The sequence below is a fragment of the Leucopleurus acutus genome (assembly GCF_964270905.1).
Source record: "Leucopleurus acutus genome assembly, chromosome: 10".
NCBI lineage: Eukaryota > Metazoa > Chordata > Mammalia > Artiodactyla > Delphinidae > Leucopleurus > Leucopleurus acutus.
In genome coordinates, this window is record NC_139153.1 from 40,029,390 (window position 1) to 40,049,930 (window position 20,541).

General features: G+C 51.0%; 1 protein-coding gene across 3 annotated transcripts; it reads left to right on the top strand.

Moving 5' to 3' along the window:
• The first annotated feature begins 462 nt into the window (after positions 1–462).
• Positions 463–20,519, top strand: SHISA5 (shisa family member 5). Of its 3 annotated transcripts, XM_082848706.1 has the most exons (6): positions 463–601; positions 4,205–4,361; positions 12,481–12,564; positions 18,770–18,885; positions 19,037–19,249; positions 19,331–20,519. In XM_082848706.1, the coding sequence occupies exons 1-6, from the start codon at positions 532–534 to the stop codon at positions 19,408–19,410; spliced, it is 720 nt and encodes a 239-aa protein (XP_082704832.1). In that variant the 5' UTR covers positions 463–531; the 3' UTR covers positions 19,411–20,519. The 3 variants fall into 3 exon arrangements, with proteins under 3 accessions (XP_082704832.1, XP_082704833.1, XP_082704834.1); XM_082848707.1 differs by lacking the exon at positions 12,481–12,564; XM_082848708.1 differs by lacking the exons at positions 463–601; positions 4,205–4,361; positions 12,481–12,564 and adding an exon at positions 17,319–17,393.
• Positions 20,520–20,541: the final 22 nt, after the last annotated feature.

The following is a 20,541-nucleotide window of genomic DNA, read 5'->3' on the forward strand; positions in this document are numbered from 1 at the left end:
GCCTACTGTGTGCGGAGGTCTGCTCTGGGCGCTGTCCCCCAGCCACCCCACTTGGTCCTCGGGTACCTCCCGGGGAGTGAGGATGCCCGGGGCAAGTGAGGAACCCTAGGAGTGGGGAGGGGCTGTGTCCCGCCTGCCAGCAGGACCCAACAGGCACTCAAGTGCTAGGAAGCAGATCCCCTCAGAGACCCCCTCCGGGCCCCAGGGTGGGGACTGGGGTTGTGGGCGGACAGGGCCCCGAGAGTCGAAGTCAACTTCGGTGGTCGCCTGTGTCTGAGAGCCGGTCCCGAGGAGCCGACACCGGACAGTGCCTAGCCCCGAGGCTGGGAGGGGCGTCCGCTTGCCCTCTCTCGCCCTCCCCCTCCCCTCCTCTCCTTCCCGGGCGGGGTTCCCGGAACGGCCGGGCCGGGCAGGGGCGGGGCGGGGCGGGGCGAGGCGAGGCGAGGCGAGGCGAGGAATCGGGTGGCTGCGGGGGTCGCTGAGGCTACGGCCGCGCTACGACCGTCAGTCCGTCCGCCCACCCGCCCAGCCATGGCCGCGCCGGCCCCAGCGCCTCGGATCCTGCTGCTGTTGCTGTTGCTGCTACCAGCGCCTCCGGGTGGTGAGTCTTGGCGGTGGGGGAGTTTATCCCTGGCAGGCATGGGGGGTGGCCACGTCCGCGCCGTCCCTGGTAGGAGCCCGGGCAGCGCCGTCCCCGCAGTGACCCCAAACGAGCCCTAATAACTTCGAGGCAGTTAACGGACCCGACGACTGGTCTCTCCTCCACTCCAGCCTCCCTCCCGTCAGCACTGACACTGCCCAGACCCCAGGCAGCTGCCATCATTGTTCTGTCCTAGAATGGGGAGGGTGGGGGTGTCTGTCCTAGAGTGTTCCAAGGGGCTGGGTAGGATTCCCTGCCTGGCCTTAGCGGGGCATGGTGGCAGCAGGGAGGCCTGGCCCCTCCATCAGAGGCCTTCCCTCAGCCTCTGTTTATTGGCTGGGAACCTCCACACTCTGCCTCCATGGCCCTGGTATTCCTGGAGACTGCTGAAGCTGGCCCCCAGGGTTGGAGGAGACACACTGTGTGTGTTGATTGTAGACGGATGAATCACAGACGGCGGAAGCAAGGCTGGGGGCCTTTCAGGGGTAGGGATTGGAAAAGCGCACTGCCCCCACCCACCTCCATAGGAAGCCAAAAATCCTTCTGGGGTGGGTGGTTTCCTCCAAGGGAAGGACTTTATTTCCTTGGGACTGTGGACGAATCTGGAGGACCTGGGAAAGTGAGAAGGTAGAGCCCTGTTCTCTGGTCCAGGGAGGTCTGGACAGCCTGGTTCAGAGCGTCTGGGCATCAGAAGAACATTTGTGTCATGGGCTTTTGGCTCAAACAGACTCACCTGTGTGTGTCTTCAGGCCCAGCTTAGACGCTTGGGCTGGGCTGTGGCTGTAAAGCCTGTAATGGCCCTGCTGGAGGTAGGTTGCCCGAGCCTCCCAGTAGCATGGGCTATGCTGAGCGTACCTGCTGGCAGGTGGACAGCTGGCTACATTGGGCCTGTTGGTGGTCCCATCCTCTGCCCTGCAGCTTTGCCCAGAGCAGGGTTCTGCCTGGAGCTGCCAGGAATAAAGCATCTCCCCCACCTAGTTGTCCCTTCTCAAGGAGGTCAGTGCCTCTGCCTTCGGACCTTGCTCTGCCAGTGGCTCCAGGGTGCATGATACTGTGGGGGAGGAAAAATTTTCCCTTCTTGCCATCTAGGTTCTTTGACTGGTCTAATAATTAAATTGATGTAAGACAGATTAACAGGAGAAAAACAAAAGTTTAACTGCATACCTCCTGTATACATGAGAGAGACACAGGAAAACTGAGTAATTCCCCCAAATGGTGGAAGCCCTCACCTTAAATACCATCTTGAACTAAAGGCAAAAGAGGATGTTGGGGGTCAGTTATGGGAAGTAACCGGGAAAAGCCCAGTAAACAAGGGTAAGGTTGTTATGTAGATTTAAAACGATGCCTTCAGCATTGATTCTAGAGATGAGGTCAACCCCCTCTTCCTAGTACAGCGAGGGAGATACACTTACAAATGGAGATTTCCTTTATACTTACAAATGTCTATTACAATAGGGTAACTTCTTAGTTTTCAGAGCTTCTCCTATGTCTGCAGTTTCTTAAAAATAATCTGCTTAAAATAATCCTTAGGCCAAAGAGGAATATTTATTTAGTTATTTATTTGGATGTGGACCAATTTTAAAGTCTTTATTGAATTTGTTACAATATTGCTTCTGTTTCGTGTGTTGGTTTTTTGGCCACGAGGCCTGTAGGATCTTAGCTCCCCGATCAGGGATCGAACCCACACCCCTGCATTGGAAGGCGAAGTCTTAACAGCGGACTGCCAGGGAAGTCCCCAAAGAGAAATATTTAGGGGTGACAAATTTTCCCTTTCAATATACCAACCAGGCTGGGTCTCTAGACACTGCCCACTGCCCTGGGGGCATGACCAGGCTGGGTCTTTAGAGTCCCAGTGCTGTGCCAGGACTTTGTACCTCAGGGTTTATCAGGACTATCCCCAGCCTACCATAGTCATCTGGGCCTTCCTGGACTGGGTGTTCCATCTGGGGCCTGTCTAGGCAGAATCCAGGACCATTCTGTCCTGCTGGTGGGCACTAGATCTGTGCTAATGTAGCCAAAGGATGCGTGGGAACATTTGGCCGTAACATCTTCCTGGAAGCTTGCAAACTTTGTGATCATTTTCCACACTTGTCAGCCAGGTATACTTAGACCCCACCTCTGACTAAGAGCCTTGTGATGGTTCTGGGGCTCCTACTGCAGGCCCAGCCCAGGGCTAAGTACCGCATGGACACTTCTGTGGCGGGAGTGACTGTGGCCCATGGTGAATTGGTCAGGAGGCAGCCTGCTGTAAAGCTATAGTCTGTGAGGGCCGGCTCCTGAAGTCGTAGTGTCCAGCAGGGACTGAGGCTGCTGCGGCTGAGCGGTAGGGACAGGGAGTGAGGATTAAGAATGGGTCAGTCTGGGGCTTCCCTGGTGGCGCAGTGGTTGAGAGTCTGCCTGCCAATGCAGGGGACGCGGGTTCGTGCCCCGGTCCAGGAAGATCCCACATGCCGCGGAGCTTCTGGGCCCGTGAGCCATGGCCGCTGAGCCTGCGCGTCCGGAGCCTGTGCTCCGCAACGGGAGAGACCACAGCAGTGAGAGACCCGTGTACCGCCAAAAAAAAAAAAAAATAAATAAAAGAATGGGTCAGTCTGGGCTCGCCTGGTGGCGCAGTGGTTAAGAGCCCACCTGCCAATGCAGGGGACATGGGCTCGAGCCCTGGTCCGGGAAGATCCCACATGCCGTGGAGCAACTAAGCCCGTGCGCCACAACTACTGAGCCTGCACTCTAGAACCCTCAAGCCACAACTACTGAGCCCGCGAGCCACAACTACTGAAGCCTGTGCTTCTGTAGCCCGTGCTCCACAAGAGAAGGCACCACAGTAAGTCCGCACACTGCAATGAAGCGTAGCCCCCGCTCATCGCAACTAGAGAAAGCCCGTGCACAGCAACAAAGACCCAATGCAACCAAAAATAAAAAATAGTAAATAAAATAAATTAATAAAAACAATATTAAAAAAAAAAGAACGGGTCAGTCCACTTCGCGCTCCCAATGTAGGGGGGAACTAAGATCCCGCATGCCATGCAGTGTGGCCAAAAAAAATAAAAAGAACGGGTCAGTCCAGGGCCTGGTCCCCAGCAGCTGGGACTGCTGGGCTTGGGTGGCTTCTGTAGGAGGGGGCCTGGAGTAAGGCCTTGATGGGTAGGTAGATTTGAAGGTGGAGGATGGGAAACAGGTAGAATACGGGCAGAGAAGGGGGTGACCTTCAAGGTCCTTTGTAGTCTGGACCCTGCTTTGTGGACTCTGGGCTTGATCCCATGGCCTGAGAGTGGGGAGTGACCCAGTCAGACTCACACGTAGAAAGTTCACTGTCCCATCTGGAGGGCAAGTGGACTGACTGGTGGGAGAGGGAGGGAGCCCAGGTTGGCACCTCTGCTGTGGCCCAGGGGAGAGGGAAAGGCTGGTTGGGGCAGTGGCCAGAGGTGGCCAATGAGTGGGATGGCTCAGAGATGGCTTGGCGTGCTGGGACCTGCTGGCCTTGCTGGGGAAGGGGCTGTATTGGCTGGGACAGGGCGGAGGCCTGGCCCCATGGCCACAGATGAACGGTGTGTTTCTCTGTTTCAGCCCACAGTGAGGTGTGTATGGTTTCCGCTGGACACAACCTCTTCCCCAAGTTCTGTCCTGATTTCTGCTGTGGCACCTGTTATGACCAATACTGCTGCTCTGATGTGCTGAAGAAATTTGTGTGGAATGGGGAAGAATGTGGTGTTCCGGAGGCCAGGTGGGTGCATCGGAGGTCACAAGGTAGGCAGCCTGAGCCTGCCCATCTTTCCTCTCAGCCCTCTCGAGATGGTGGCAGATCACTGAGGGTGGGGGACTGGGGAGTCCTTGTCCTGGGCTGGACTCCCCAGACCCTGCTCCGGTAGTCCCTTGTTCCTCTCTCCCCCACTCTCGAGGGCTGAGCTGGTTTCTCAGGGGTTGGTGGCCTCGGCGGGCACTGTGGCCCACCCCTGGGTGTGTACTTGTACCAACGTGTCCTCAGGGTGGACACCTTGGCATGAGTGTACCTCGCAGTGTGTGTGTGCACCTGGTGGGGGGTTGTATGTGATTTGTGCAGGTATCATCTTGTGGACCCTGGAGGGCATAGTGCACGGGTGTGTAGCCCACTGTGGGCCATGCCTGTGTCCTCTTGCCATGGCACGTGGATTTACACTGCATCTTGGGTTTAAACTGTTTCATAGGCTGGAACCAAGGTTCTAGGACCCTGTGTGTGTCTCCCTTTGCCACACTGTGTGTTTTGTTTGTGTTCGGCCACAGGTATAGAGGGTTGAGGTAGTCACACTGCTCAGCTCATGGCAGGTGACCATCATTGGTCTGGGCAAGACCAGCCCTCCACCATCTTACACCATGTTATTTTAATCTCCCATGACCATTCCATTCCCCTCTTATTCTGTAGGCAACCAGTCTGTTGTATTCTTTCGATTATTTGTGTTGCAAAGTTTATATTCTGTGGGCACAGTGAACCCTCTTACTTTTTGCAGTCAGTGCAGTGTTTGTAAGACGCATCCACATTGCTGTGTGTACACCTGGCCTGTGCCCATCACTGCCATGTATTCTTTGTGGTGTGAGTCCAAAACTTGCTGTCATAGATTACTGTGGTGGGCATCCTCATATACTTCCTCCTTTACAGAGCCATGTGAGAATTTCTTGCCAAGTACAGTGGAGTGAATTGCCAGGTCAGAGACATGCATGTAGTTACTGACTAAGGAGTTGCAAAGTTCTCTGGGGAATGGCGACACCAGGCTGTATGCCTGATGGATCATATTCTACCGTTTTACTGCTACACTTTTGCTGTCTTTACATTTTATAAGTGTCTTCTTTCTTTCTTTTTTTTTAAAAAATTTATTCTGGTAGCTTTAAAAAACAGGAGGATTTATTCCATTTAAGTTTAATGTAATTATTGGTATTTCTGGGATTACATTCAATATTTGCTATCTTGTTTTGTGCTTTATATTTGTCTCTCTTGTTCTATATTTCTTTCTTTTTCACTTACTGTATTGTTTTCATTCCATTTTTTTCTTCTGTTGTTTACTTCTTTTTCTTTCTTTATTTATTGGCTGCATTGGGTCTTTGTTGCTGCGTGTGAGCTTTCTTTAGTTGCGGCACGTGGGGGCTGCTCTTCTTTGAGGTTTGCGGGCTTCTCATTGCGGTGGCTTCTCTTGTTGTGAAGCACGGGCTCTAGGTGCATGGGCTTCAGTAGTTGTGGCATGTGGGCTCAGTAGTTGTGGCTTGTGGGCTCTAGACCGCAGGCTCAGTAGTTGTGGCCCACGGGCTTAGTTGCTCTGAGGCATGTGGGATCTTCTTGGACCAGGGCTTGAACCCGTGTCCCCTGCATTGGCAGGCAGATTCTTTTTTTTGTTGTTTTTTTGTTTTTGTTTGTTTTGTTTTGTTTTTAACATCTTTATTGGGGTATAATTGCTCTACAATGGTGTGTTAGCCTCTGCTTTACAACAAAGTGAATCAGTCATACAGGCAGATTCTTAATGACTGCACCACCAGGGAAGTCCCATGTTTACTTCTTTTTCAATCTGTATAGTTTTATTTTTTCTTGTCTCATCACACTGGCCAGAACCTCCAGTATAATGATGAATAGAAATGGTGAGAACAGACATCCCTGTCTTGTTCTCAATTTTAGGGAGAAAGCATTCACTATTAGGTATGATGTTAGCTGTAGCTTTTTCATAGGTGCCCTTTATTGGGTTGAGGAAGTTCCCTTCTGTTCCCAGTTTGCTTGGAGTTTTAATCATGAAGGGATCTTGAATTTTGTCAAATATTTTTCCTGCATCTTTAGAGATAATTGGATGATTTTTCTATTTTTATTCTGTTAATATGGTAAATTATATTGATCTCATTCTTAAAGAATATTTTATCTGAGCAGGACTTAAGTTGATGGTTATTTTCTCTGACTTCCATTATCTCTGTTGAGACATCAGCTCAATAGTCAGTTGTCCATCATTTAAAAGAAATCTTTTTCTTTCCTTGTGAGAGCTTTTTAAGATTTTTCTTTTCTTGTCTTTGGTATTCTTCAGTTACACTATGATATATCTAGGTATAGGTTTTTAAAAATTTATGATGTTATGTTTGAGCTTCTTAAGTCTGTGGTTTAGTGACTTTCATCAGTTCTAGAAAATACTCTGCTATTCTTTAAGTATTGCCCTTCCTCCTTCTCCTTTCCTTCTGGGACTCCATTTATACATGCTGCATCTTCTCCTCCAGTGTCCACATCTCCTAGTCTCTCTTCCATATTTTCATCTCTCGGCTGCATTCTGGATAATGTCTTCTAACCTTTCAGTTCATTCAATTCTTCAAGTGTCTAATCTGCTGTTAAACTCATTCCTTGAAATTGTTTTTTGTTCTGTTATGTTGTAACATATAATTCACATACAGAAAACTGCATTAAAATAAATGTACAACTCAGCGATTTATCACAAAGCAAATATCTGCATGACCACTCTGCAGGTCAAGACATCAGAAGTCCTGTTGAGCTTACTCCCAATCACTGTCTCTCCTCTCATCCCACTAAGATAGTGATAATTCTTTTTTTTTTTTTTTTGATAGTGATAATTCTTAACTTTTATATAGCCTTGCTTTTCTTTAGAGCTGTAATACCCAAACATGCATCCCTAAGTTCTATAGTTTAGTTTTTTTATTGGGATTGGGGGCAGTATATATCATACATACATAAAAGTACACAAATATAAAGTGTACAGTTCAGTGAATTACTGCAGAGTAAACACATCCACATCCATGTAACCACCACCTATCCAGGGCAAGAATTAGCACATCACAGCATCCCAGAAGCCCCCTCATGTTACTTACCAATCAGTATTCCCTCTGTTATCCCCAAAGGTAACCATTAAACTGCTATACCTGTTAAACACACACACACACACACACACACAGACATACACATGACGTCATACATCTATTTCCTATCTGGTTTCTTTCTCTCAACATGTGAGTTTCATCCATGTTGTGTTGTCTGTTCATTTCCATTGGTGTATGTTAAGTTTTATACCACAGTTGATCCATTTTAATGTTGATGGACATCTGGATTGTTTCTTCTTTTCCTCCCTCCCTCCCTCCCTCCCTCCCTCCCTCCCTCCCTTCCTTCCTTCCTTCCTTTCGCTATAACAAATAATGCTGCTTTGAGCATCTTTGTACATATCTTTTAGTGCACATGTATATGGATTTCTTTTAAGTATGCCTAGTAGTAGTAGTGCATGTAAGTAGAGATCAAATTTCATTTTTTAATTTGGGTATTCAGTTGACCCAGCGCCACTTATTGAGAAAACTATCCTTTTTTTCTGTCACTCTACAGTGCCAAGTTTGTTACAGATTGAGTGTCCACATATGCGTGTCTGTCTCTAGGTTCTCTATTATGTTACATTGGTCTGTTTGTCTATCCCTGGGCTAAAGCAGACTCAATTACTGTGTCTTTATAATAATCTTTGATATTCTTCAATATTGTCTAAGTGATTTAAAAAAAAATTAACTAATTAATTTATTTTTGGCTGCATTGGGTCTTCGTTGCTGCGCGTGGGCTTTCTCTAGTTGCGGCGAGCCAGGGCTACTCTTCATTGTGGTGCGCGGGCTTCTCGTTGCGGTGGCTTCTCTTGTTGCGGAGCACAGGCTCTAGGCATACAAGCTTCAGTAGTTGTGGCTTTCGGGCTCTAAAGCTCAGGCTCAGTAGTTGTGGTGCCCAGGCTTAGTTGCTCTGCGGCATGTGGGATCTTCCCGGACCAGGGCTCGAACCCGTGTCCCCTGCATTGACAGGAGGATTCTTAACCACTGCGCCACCAAGGAAGCCCTGGCAGGCGGATTCTTAATCACTGAGTCACCAGAGAAGTCCTACATTCTTTCTTAAAGGATATTTTTCCTCGTTATAGATTTCTAGGTTGGCAGTTATTAACTTTCAGCACTTTGAAGTTATCAAATTTCAGCATTTTTTTTAAAGATCAATTTATTTATTTGTTTTTTATAAATTTATTTATTTATTTTTGGCGGCATTGGGTCTTCGTTGCTGCGCACGGGCTTTCTCTAGTTGTGGTGAGCGGGGGCTACTCTTCGTTGCAGTCTGTGGGCTTCTCATTACGGTGGCTTCTCTTGTTGTGGAGCATGGGTTCTAGGCGTGCAGGCTCAGTAGTTGTGGCTCGCGGGCTCTAGAGTGCAGGCTTAGTATTTGTGGCACACAGGCTTAGTTGCTCTGTGGCATGTGGGATCTTCCCGGACCAGGGCTCAAACCCATGTACCCTGAATTGGCAGGCAGATTCTTAACCACTGCACCACCAGGGAAGCCCCAAAGTTCAGCACTTTGCAGCTTTCATTCCATTGTCTTCTTTTTTTTTTAAAAAAATTTATTTATTTATTTATTTGGCTGCGTCGGGTGTTCATTGTGGCGTGTGGGATCTTTTAGTTGTGGCATGGGATGTAGTTCCCTGACCAGGCCTTCTGCATTGGGAAGGCAGAGTCTTAGCCACTGGACCACAAGAGAAGTTCCCTCATTCCATTAACTCCTGGTGTCTGTTGTTTCTGTTGAGTAATCAGCTGATGGCTTTATTATTGCTCCTTTGTAAGCAACATATCTTTTCTCTGACTAATTTTTAAGTTTTTCCTCTTTGTATTTGGTTTTCAGCAGTTTTACTATGATGTGCCTAAGTGTGCTTTTCTTTGAAGTTTTGCTGCTTGGGGTTCACAGTACTTCTGGAATTGTTGGCTTTTTTTTTTTGTTTTTGTTTTTGCTAGGAGAAAAACAAACAATTTTAATAGCATGTATATCTCCTGCATTTATGGGAGATATCCAGGAAAACTGAGTAACTCCAGCCATCATCTTTTTAAATATTGCTTCTGCCCCACTCTCACACTTCTCCCTCTAGGACTCTAATTACACACATGTAAGACCTTTTGTAAATTGTATTCCGTATTTCACCTACTCTCTTTTGTATTTACATTTACCATCTTTTTGTGTCTCCAGGCTTTAGTGTACATATATTTGTTTGGGCCTATCCTCCAGTTGTTTAATTATATCTTGCACTGTGTCTAATAAATTATTATTATTATTTTATTTTATTATTATTATTTTTTGCGGTACGCGGGCCTCTCACTGTTGTGGCCTCTCCTGTTGCGGAGTACAGGCTCTGGACGCGCAGGCTCAGCGGCCATGGCTCACGGGCCCAGTCGCTCCGCAGCATGTGGGATCTTCCCGGACCGGGGCACGAACCTGCGTCCCCTGCATCGGCAGGCAGACTCTCAACCACTGTGCCACCAGGGAAGCCCATAAATTACTATTTTTTTGTGTAATTTTTTAGTTCTAGAATTTTTGTTTCTTTTTTATATTTCAAGTTCTCCTAAACTGCTTAATTTTTTTCCTTTCATCTCCTTGAACAAAGTATATTTTGTTTTGTTTTTTAATATTTATTTACTTATTTGGTTGCACTGGGTCTTAGTTGTGGCAGGTGGGCTACTTAGTTGCAGCTCGCTGGCTCCTTAGTTGTGGCATGCAAACTCTTAGTTGTAGCATGCGTGTGGGATCTAGTTCCCTGATGAGGGCCTCCTGCATTGAGAGCACAGAATCTTATCCACTGTGCCACCAGGGAAGTCCCAAAGTATTTTTTTGTTTTGTTTTGTTTTCCGGTACGCGGGCCTCTCGCTCCGGACGCGCAGGCTCAGCGGCCATGGCTCACGGGCCCAGCCGCTCTGCGGCATGTGGGATCTTCCCGGACCGGGGCACAAACCCGTGTCCCCTGCATCGGCAGGCGGACTCTCAACCACTGCGCCACCAGGGAAGCCCCCAAAGTATTTTTTTTTAAACTTAATTTCATTTTTATAAAGCAGGTTCTTATTAGTTATCTTAAAGTATGTTTTGTTTTAATGTCAGGGTGTGATAACTTCAATATTTAAAGCCCTTGTGGATATTTCAGTTGTTTCTGTTGTTTTCTAGTCATGTTGTCTAGTGTCCTAGTGTTCCTGAAAATCTTCAGTTGTGTGCCAAACATTGCATTTGCAAAATTGATTGTAGACATTTGGACCTTAGGACTTCCTCCAGGGAGGATTGATACTGCTTTTGCCAGGGACATGAGCACTCTAAGGTCACCTTGGCCTAATTGCAGAGCTGAGCTGAGAAACTCATGCTGAGTTTCTCCTTGCTTTTCAGGACCCAGCCCAAGTGAGTGGGAATCATCAGGGCTTGCCCACCTGCTGGCCTCTGGATATAATTTCTGCCACCTGAGGCTTTCAGAAATGCTGCTCTCAGCTGCCCCTCTGAAATAGGCTAATGCCCCCAGGAGAAAAGGGGCTTCAGATGCCAGGCCCACCTCCATGGAAGTCTCTTCCCAGCCACACACTCCCCCCGCCCTCCCTGCATCCCAGCTTGGTGTGCTTTACTCTTGTTATTGCTTGCCAAAGCACACACACTGAAGTTTTAAAGAATATTTTCTTCTCAGCTTTACTTGTCCTTCAAATTTAGTACGGTATAGTTGTTCCTAATGCTCTTGCATTTTTTTCTTTGTTTCTTGCATTTTATTTTGTTAATTTGTTGAGAATTTATTTTGAGAATTTTCAAATACATACAAAAGCAGAGAGAATAATAAATCCATATATCCATCACCTGCTCCCATAGTTATCAATACTCTAACATTAGTGTTCCATATACCTCCCACTACTTTTGTTTTCTGGATTATTTTAAAACCCATCCCAGGCATAAAAATTTCTCCTTAAATATTAGTTATCTGCAGAAGTGAGTCCTTTAAAAAGAAATATAATTATATATCAGGAACACACTTGGCACAATTAACAGCAGTTCATTAATAGCTTTCTGTACTAGTCTGTCTTCAGTTGTCTCCATTTGTTTCAAAAAATGCCTTTTCACAGGTGGTTTGTTCAATTCAAACAGTTATTATCATTTTGGGGAGGGGGGCCGCACCATGAGGCTTGTGGGATCTTAGCTCTCTGACCAGGGATTGGACCCAGGCCTCGGCAGTGAGAGCGCCAAGTCCTAGTGACTGGACCACCAGAGAATTCCCAGACAGTTATTATTTTTAAAATCTCTCTTGTGTCTATAGTTTACCCCTTTTCCTTCTGTATTTTTATCTTTTTGCGTCTTTTCTCCTTTTCTTGATTAGTCTTGCCAGAGGTCCACCAGCTTTGGTTCTGTTAATCTTCTCTTATTTTCCACGGCTGCTATTCTCTTTTATTTTTGCAGTTATCTTTATTAATTCCTTCCTTATTTGGGGGGTTTGTTCTATTACATTTTTCCCATCTTCTTCAGTTTACTACCATCTCAGTATTAAAGCTATAATTTCCCTCTAAGAACCCTTTAGCTGTGTTTCACAAATTTTGACCAGTGGTATTTTTATTATCATTCAGTTTTACAGATTTCTTAATTTCCTCTATGATTTCTTATTTAAGCCACAGCTCTTTTGTTGCTGTTGTTGTTGTAATATGTTAGTTTCCCAAGGTATGAGGGGTTTTTTTTAGGATTTTTTTCTTTAATTTTGTAGCGTGTGTCTTTTGTTACTGATTTATAACTTCATCCCATTGTGATTGAAGATACTTTGTATGATAACTGTCTTTTCAGATCTCTTGAGACTGGTTTTGTGGCCTCACATGTGGTCTGTCCTAGAGAACGTTCGATGTGCACTTTAGAAGGATGTGTGGCTTTGTAGCCTGAGATCTTGGTGTGTGTGATATCCGTCCTCCAGAGGCCCCCAGGGCTACTTCTCTGGCCCAGTATGGGGCTGGCTTTCATGCATGTTCTGTGTGTGTGCTAAGTTAGTGTTTGTTCGTTCTCGGTGTGCTGGGTGGGGCGCAGGCATGTTAATTGTGAGGTTTCCTTTTTGCAGCGTCCCCACCAACGTGGAGCCACCGGAACAGCTGGGCTCAACACTGAAGTTTCGCTTTAGCCTGGACAGCGACCCCATGTCTGGGTAAATAAAACCTGCAGTCTGGGTACATCTTCCTGGAAGAGGTGACAAGGGGGCTCAGGAGGGCTGTGGGGACTGGAATGGCACAGAGTCCTTGGCCTAGAGCCTCAGGGAAGCTGTCACCATATCTGACCTCCAGGACCTTTGATCCTTGTGTTGGGTGTCTTCATCACTGTGCCAGGGATGGGGGAGACTGTGGTTGGGGGTTCACGATGGAAAGGCCAGATGTGGGTGTTCATATTGACCTAGGTGATGGTGTGGGCACAGGTGACCTATGGATGTAGGTGATGGGGATGATAGTGGCAAAAGGTGATAGTGATGCGGCAGTGGTGGCAGGGATGAGATGATGGGGGCTACAATGCTGAGTGTGTGGTGATGGTACAGTGGTGGTGCTGGGTGCAGTGGTGGTGGGGAGAGGCCCTGACAATAACCACGACCCACAAACCCTGACACAGAGACGGTGTATCATCAGTTATCCCAGCATCTTTACCCCACAATAATCACCCCATCACTCTGTACCCCGCACCACCATTGCCCGCATCACTGTCACCACTGCCACCATTACCCCAACACCAGTACCCACCACCAGCATCCCTATCACATCTGGCTTCCTGGTCCGGGATAGGGTGATGGTAGATGATGGTGGGTGTGTGGTAATGGGGGAGTAGTGCGTGTTGATGGTGTAGAGGCTGATGGTAATGGGGGCTATGGTGGGGCTATGTAATGGGGTGACAGGCAGGTGTATGATGGTAGGTGATGGTGGTGATGGGGGACAGTGACAGGGAGATGTGATAAGGATGCTGGTGGTGGGTATTGGTGTTGGGGTAATGGTGGCAGTGATGAAAGTGACAGGGGCAATGGTGGTGCAGGGTGCATAGTGATGGGGTGATTATTGTGTAGTAAAGATGCTGGAATAACTGATGATGCACAGTCTGTGTCAGGGTTTGTGGGTCATGGTTATTGTCAGGGCCTTCCCTTCAGGGGGCCGGGGAATACCCCAATTGCCCAAACTCCAGTCCCCTTGGCCAGGTTCCTGCGCTGTCTTGTTGCCACCGTGACGGGTGTTGTGATGCACATTTCGCGTGGATGGAATGAGCGTGCAGCTGCTTGTGTGTTTTCCTGGCGGAGTCTGTTCCACGTGCCATCTGCCCTCTACCTCGGTGGATCTAGAAGCCCCTCTGAGAAGGTCCACCTAGGCCTGGTTGCCCCTTTGGAGGAAGAGACTTTGGGCTCTGGGCCTGTGTAGTGGGGTCCAGGTTCTTGTCCTGTCCCATCTTGCCCTGTGGGCCTGGGTGAGTGTGGGCCTCTTTGACTGCAGAGGAATTGGGGCAGGGCTCCTGTGAGTGGGGGAGGGGAAGAGGTGCAGCTTTGCTCCTAGGCAACCGTGGCTGGGCCTCCTCCCTCTGTTCTGCCCGCTGATCCTGTTCCCTATGTTGGTCAGAGACTGAGACCTGGAAGCGCCACTCCCTCTACATGCAGGGAGCACCCCGTTGCTGAGGCCCGAGGCTGTGGGCTTTCAGTTGGCCCCACATGGGGGTCTGATGTCCAGTCAGTGTGGGCCTCGTCCTGGGCAGGCACCATGGAGGGCTCTGGGCAGTGCTGGGGTCTGAATGGTGTTTTAGGATGAAGACCACTCTGGCTGCTCCCCGGAGTATGTCAGCAGCTGGCGGGGAACCTGGACCATGGCTTCCTGGTCCAGGTGTTGTAGGCCAGAGAGAGGCTGGGCTGGCGGGGTGAGGTGAGGTGAGGCTGCTTGCTAGGAAGGTTGCCAGGGAAGGGGCCGCGGTGTGGTGTCCTGCTCTCTGCCCTGCATGGGGAGATACAGGACAGAGGAGGAGTGGGTTTCGGATGAAGGGCTCGGATTTGGGTGGGATTGAGTGTGTTGAGGGTCAGCTGCATGAGGAGCTGAGAGGGTTCAGAGAGGGGGAAGGAACGTGGAAGGTGGCCTGGTTTGTGAGTGAGTACTGAGCACTGTGTGAGAAATGTGGGTTCCACACTGCAGAACAAGGTCCCCCAGGAGGCAGAGGAGAAGTGGCTTCCCGGGGCCAGCTCAGGAGCATCTCCCCCCACCTCCTGCAGATGTGGAGGTGTGAGTGTCCTGCTGCCTCCCCACCAGGCCATCTTGCCCATCTGCTGGGAGTGCAGATGCTGCTCAACCCCCTTGGGCCCCCACCCCATCCTGCCCCATCTCTCCTCTGCTTCTGAGCAGAGCCCCAGCGTGGTGCACAGCACCTGCCTTACAAAGGTTTAGGGCTCCAGGAGTAGGTTCTGGGAGGGTGGAGGGATGGGGTCATCAGTGACACGTCTTCTGTGGATGCCCCCAGGTGGTCGCCCCCCTGGGCCCCAGAGAGACATCCTCTCCTGTGAGCATTCGTGGGATGCCCCCTTGGCCAAGGGCACTGTTGTTTGTCCATTGGAGCGTTGGTTCCTTGGTGGGGTCCAGCCCTGGTTGGAAGCTCGGGGGACACTCGACAGGGAAAGGACCCTATGTGCTGAGGGGGCCTGTGCCAGCTCTGCCCCCCTCCCCACCTCCGACCCCTCCCGCTTCATTCTTGGACTTCACCCCCCTACCCCCGCTCTTCCTCTGGGTGACTCCTTGGGTTCTCCAAGAACGAGGCACCAGTTCAGAGCACAGCGATGCAGATGAGACCACATCTGCCTGTCATGGCCTGGGCTCCATGCTCCCCATGGTGTGGCCATGTTACCTGTGGGTCTTCCACCCACTCTCCGCTTTGGCAGGTGACTCCTGTCCTGCCCTGTTGATGGTCAGTGGCTGGTTCTCTCCCCAGAGCTTCCTTGGTTCCCTGTCATGGTTCTTTTGGGTCCTGATTTCATTGTCCCTTCCTAGCTCCTTTCACTCATGGGATGATCAGGCAGGAATGGTGTGTCTTGAAGCACCCAAGTGGTGGAACTGCTGGCTCCAGGCTCCAGGCAGGTCACTGCTGACCCTCTGCGCTGACTCTGCTGTGATGGTGCAGGGGGAGGGCAGGGAGGTCCACTAGGTGAGGTGTGGGCATCGCCAACCTGTGTCAGTTCTCAGCCCTCACTGCGCTCCTTCCGCAGCTCTCTCACCCAGTGTGTCACGGCCGCGTGCTGCCTGGCCAGCGTCGCGGTGAGAGTGCTGGTGTTTCAGTTCCAGAGACGGCCCTCTCGGTGTCTGGACGTTGGAAGTCTTTGGCCTCCTAGGGACCGTCCCATTCAGCCCCGCTGCAAGCTCCTTGCCTGGGCTCTTGTTCCCCTGGCCTTCTGTCCCTTCCTGCCTAGGCCAACTCTGCCTTGTGAACTTGGCCTTTGGGCTCCTTGATCTGGGAGGTAGCCTCAGCCTTGGGAAGCCCCATTGCTTCCTCTCGGAGGTGTGGTTCCATTAGTGTCGTGGCCTGTTGTGGCCACAGGCCCCTGCCCCACTCTGCAACCACCCCTCAAATATTGCTGTTCCTCAGGGCAATGTGCCTTGCTGTCCTACTAGGTGCTGCCCATGGGGTCCCTGAGTGAATTTATTCATTTGTTAAATACTTATTGAGCACCTCCTGTATGTCCAGTCACTGGAGATACAGTGATGGTCCAGAGCTGGTGCAGTCTGTGCATCCATGAATCCACAGGCTGGAGGTAAGATGCACATTAGTCAAACGCTCACACAAAGGAGTGTGTGTTTATAAACTGAGGTAGACAAGAATTTGATTTGTAAGAGCACTTATCGAGGAGCCTTACCTCATCTGCATGGTCAGGGAAGGTGTCCCTGAGGAAGTGATGTTTTGAGCTGAGGTCTGAAAAGTGACCAAGGGGTCACTTTGTGTAGGGGTGGGAGGAAGAGAAGAGCAGACGGGGCAGTTGGGCGGGAGGAAATGCGTGTGCAAAGGCCCTGAGGTAGGACACAGCATGGTGCTTTCAAAAGCTGAAAAGGAGGGTGATGTGGCTGGAGCACACAGGAGGGAGGCTGGGAGTCCCAGGCCACACAAGTTTTATCTTATTTAGACTTTTAATTAAGATTAACATTTACCTATTGTAAGTGTTACTATCTGATAAGACAAATCCTAGATTTTTTTCCTTTTATTATCAACTATTATATATGTATTTATATATGTATACACACACACACAGAGAAAAGTACAGATACACACACACATCACACGAAGTTTAACAAGTAAATTATAAAGCAAATTCCTGTGTGACCCCAGGAGCTACAGGAGCCATACTAGGCTTTCGAGCAGGAGTGACAAGATAAGACCTGACAGGGTGGCCAAGGGGACTTGGGGAGGCATCTGCATCTTCCTGGTGAGGCAGGTTCAGGTTCAGGCAGGTTTGTGGCTTGGAGCATGTGCTGGTGGGAGAGGAGGAGCTGAGGGGACGGGCCGGCGGGCCCCCGGGTCTGCTGGTAGGCTTAGATGGCTGAAGGAGCCCATCGAGGGGACCGCTGGAACAGGGCTGGCCGGCTGAGCTGGGCGGAGCAGGAGCGTGGTTTGGGGACCCTAGGCGGGGCATGTCTTGGACCCCGTGGTAGTGCTCTCCTGGACAGTGGGGTGGAGAAGCTGGGCCTGGGCAGGCAGGGCTGAGGAGGCAGCTCCGGGAAGACAGCCGAGCACTTCCCTCCCCACTCCTGGCCCCAGTTTGGAGCGCAGCTGGGAGCAGCTGGGTCGCCCGCCAGCCGCACTGTGTCTTTAAGAGGCCCCACATCTCTCCTTCCTGCCTCTGACGTCAGGGGTAGGGGAGGGCCGAGGAGATTTGCTTTACTTTTCCTGGAAAGGGGAGGAGATTGAAACCGAGTGGCCTCATGATGGAAAGGGGAAGTCCGGGGGTGCAGGAGGCCCCTAAGTGAAGGTGGAGGCTAACATGGGGTGAGCTTGGGCGCCATACTGTGTGTCAGAGACAGAGACAGAAGAGAGAGAAAGAGAGATTAGAGATCGGTGGTGGTGGCCCTACAGTTGAGTGCTATTGATTGCGTGTGAACGTGGGTGTGCGTGTCTACATCCCTGGGTCAGTGGAGGGTCTGGGAGGAGCCTGTGGGTGAGGAGCAGTGACAGGCTCCTCTGGTTCGGCAGGAAGGTACCTCCTGACGGTCCTGTCTTGGGGCCTTGTTCTGGGCCTCACAGTGGCCAATGGCTCCTATTTTACGAACGCAGTCAGGTATTTTGAGTCTGGAGTGTGAAGGGTCTGTCCTTAGTCTGTCCCAAAGCTGTGCACCGGGCCTTGCTGAGCTTGTGCTGCCCGTCTGGGCTGCGAGATGGAAGACCCTCCACCCAAGGCGGGGTGAAGGGGGGTGCCCAGCCTTCCCCCAGGCCTCAGGGGAGGCGAATGCCTAAAGCTCACCAAGCCCCTTCCACGTTTTGATGTGCTTGGTGCAGTTGCCTTTTACTGGCACACTGCTTGGCCTCGGGGAACAGGGGAGGACAGCTTGGGGCTGTGGCTGTGCCCTTGAAGGTCGGCTTTGGTGAACTTCCGCACCACGGCCTGCGTTCTCAGGGGGCGGGCTCTCCACTTGGTCCTGGTCCTTGCTGAGGGGCCTGCGTGGGCAGGGAGGCGGCCTCTTCAGAAGGCAGGGCCCCTCCAGCCCCGCCTGGCTCTTAGTTTACCCACCTGCCCTTCTGGTCAGAGCGAGGGTGAATGTGGACACCTGGCACAGTGCTTGGCACCCAGCAAGCTCACCGTCACTCCGGGGGCCAGCAGCCCTACCCTGGGCTCACTGCGTGCCTCACTTCACTGTCCTGGCCACACCAGCCTCCCCTTTCCTGGAACTTCTCCCCGTTTTCGTTACCTGTGCTTCCTGAGTCATTTTCCCTTCAACACCTGCCTCCTCTAATAATCTGTGGGCTCCCAGAGGCCATGAGTTGGTCTGTCTTGCCCACCTCTTGAGTTTTTGGTTCAAGCCACACAGTGCCTGGCTTGTGGCATGTACTCGATGGGCATCTGCCGCTGGCTCGGTGGGGGTAGACAAGATGTGTGTATGGGGGAGGCACCTGAAGAACTCTCTCCCGTGCTCCTGAGGGTGTGGCCAGGGGGCCCCCCCTGGGTGACTCTCAGTCAACCCCATTTTACACTTGAGGAAACACCTGAGGCTGAAACAGGTTCAAGCTACATACCCCAGAGGTTGCTCTATCTGTGTTGCCCAGAGTCTCCTCTGGCAAGAGGGGTGCACCTTGGGCATGGGTGTGGTGTGGACTGCTGGTCCTAGGTAGGGGAGAGAGGCCCTGGGCCTTGACTGGCTTTTTGGCAGGTTTGGAACGACTGTGGCCGTCGGACTGACCATCTTTGTGCTCTCCGTTGTCACTATCATCATCTGCTTCACCTGCTCCTGCTGTTATTTGTACAAGATGTGCCGCCGACCGCGTCGTAAGCATCTCCAGCCCACCTGCCCCACTGTGACCCCTTGTGTGAGGGTGCCGACCCCGGGTGGTGGGCATGGTTTACCAGGGGCCTGACGGAGCTGAGCTGGAGGGAGGGGTGGCAGGCCTGAGGGTCCTAACTGGGACTCTCTTTTCAGCGGTCGTGACTACCACCACAGCCACCACAGTAGTGCACACCCCTTACTCGCAAGCTCCAAGTGTGCCGCCCAGCTACCCCGGACCAACGTACCAGGGCTACCACCCCATGCCCCCCCAGCCAGGGATGCCAGCAGCGCCGTACCCCACACAGTACCCACCACCCTACCTGGCCCAGCCCACGGGCCCCCCCGCCTACCATGAGACAGTGGCTGGTGAGTACCCCTACCGACTCCAACTGTGCCGGACCCCCTGCAGCCATGCCCACCGCCAACCAGTGTCCTCTCTATTTTCAGGAGGTGCAGCCATGCCCTACCCTGCAAGCCAGCCTCCTTACAATCCAGCCTACATGGACCCCCCGAAGGCGGCCCCCTGAGCACAACATTGCATCTCTGGCTGCCACTTGATCTGTCATGTGTGTGTGAATGGGTATGCAGGCACGGTCCTTTTCTCCCTGTGCGTGGTGTGTGTGTCCTGTTTGTACATGAGGCTTCTTGTGATGCCAATGAGGGGCTGGGAACAATTCTTGCCAGAGTTGCTGGGACCACACTCTGTTGCCTTCCTCACTCGAAATTATGCTTCCTGAAATCTCAAGCAAAATTCAAAGAACAGTTCTTTTCTAGACCACCCCAGGGAGAGCAAGTGGGGCTTGTCACACTAGGATAGTACAGACTTTTGCCGGCAGGATGCACACGTGTTCCAGTTTCTGCAGAATGGCTAGCCATTGCTCAAGGCCATGGCTCGTCCCCAGGCTTGTCTTTGAAGAACCCGAGGATGATGCAGGCAGGTGGGTGAGGCTTGGGAACTGGCTACAGGTGAGTCTCAACCCTTACCCATAGCTCCCTGAGCCTGTGCCATGCCCAGTGGAGGGTGGGCAGCCTCCTGATATCAAAACGCCTCAGGCAGAACCCCACCCTCCCCTGAGCGCTGTGTGCCTGGTCTGTGTTCTTGCATCCCTCCTGGGACCACCTGGAGGCCCACATTTACCCTCGGTCTGGCTGCCCTGGTTGGCTCTGGCCGCCACCTTAAGTGGGCAGGGCGGCCTCTGTCCACCTACACACTCAGGTGTCCTCCCTGCAGTGTTTTTGTTTTACTTTTAGCTAAGTATTTTGCCTGTTTTCTGTTTCAAAATGTGTGTAATAGTTGCTGTGAGGCTGAAACCCCTGGGTCCTGGAGGAAAATTGCCCCAGAGAGCAGAGGAACTCTGATGTCTGATAGTCCCTGCTTCCCCAGCGCCAGCCTCACAGGCTTTCCAGCTCCTGTACCCCAGGCCACAGTTTGTCTTGGCAGTGGGGACACCTGGGCCAAGGTGTCTTTTGGACCAAAGGTGGAGGGGACCCTTGGTGGCTGCTCTTGGCCCAGACACATACCTCGCTGTTCCCTATCCCTCCGTTAACGTCTCACCACATAGTAGCTTTGTACCTGTTGATGTGTTTTGGAGTCTAGGGTCTGCACCCTTGTTTATAATAAATCCAACTATTTGGAGCTGCTGTCTCCTTTCTTGGCT

Bases quoted from the DNA above. Each gene is read 5' to 3' on its own strand.
- SHISA5 (XM_082848706.1), top strand. From the start codon at position 532: ATGGCCGCGCCGGCCCCAGCGCCTCGGATCCTGCTGCTGTTGCTGTTG. The intron at 4,362-12,480 runs GTGGGTGCATCG...TCCTTTTTGCAG, and splicing joins TGTGGTGTTCCGGAGGCCAG to CGTCCCCACCAACGTGGAGC. The intron at 18,886-19,036 runs GTAAGCATCTCC...CTCTCTTTTCAG, and splicing joins GATGTGCCGCCGACCGCGTC to CGGTCGTGACTACCACCACA.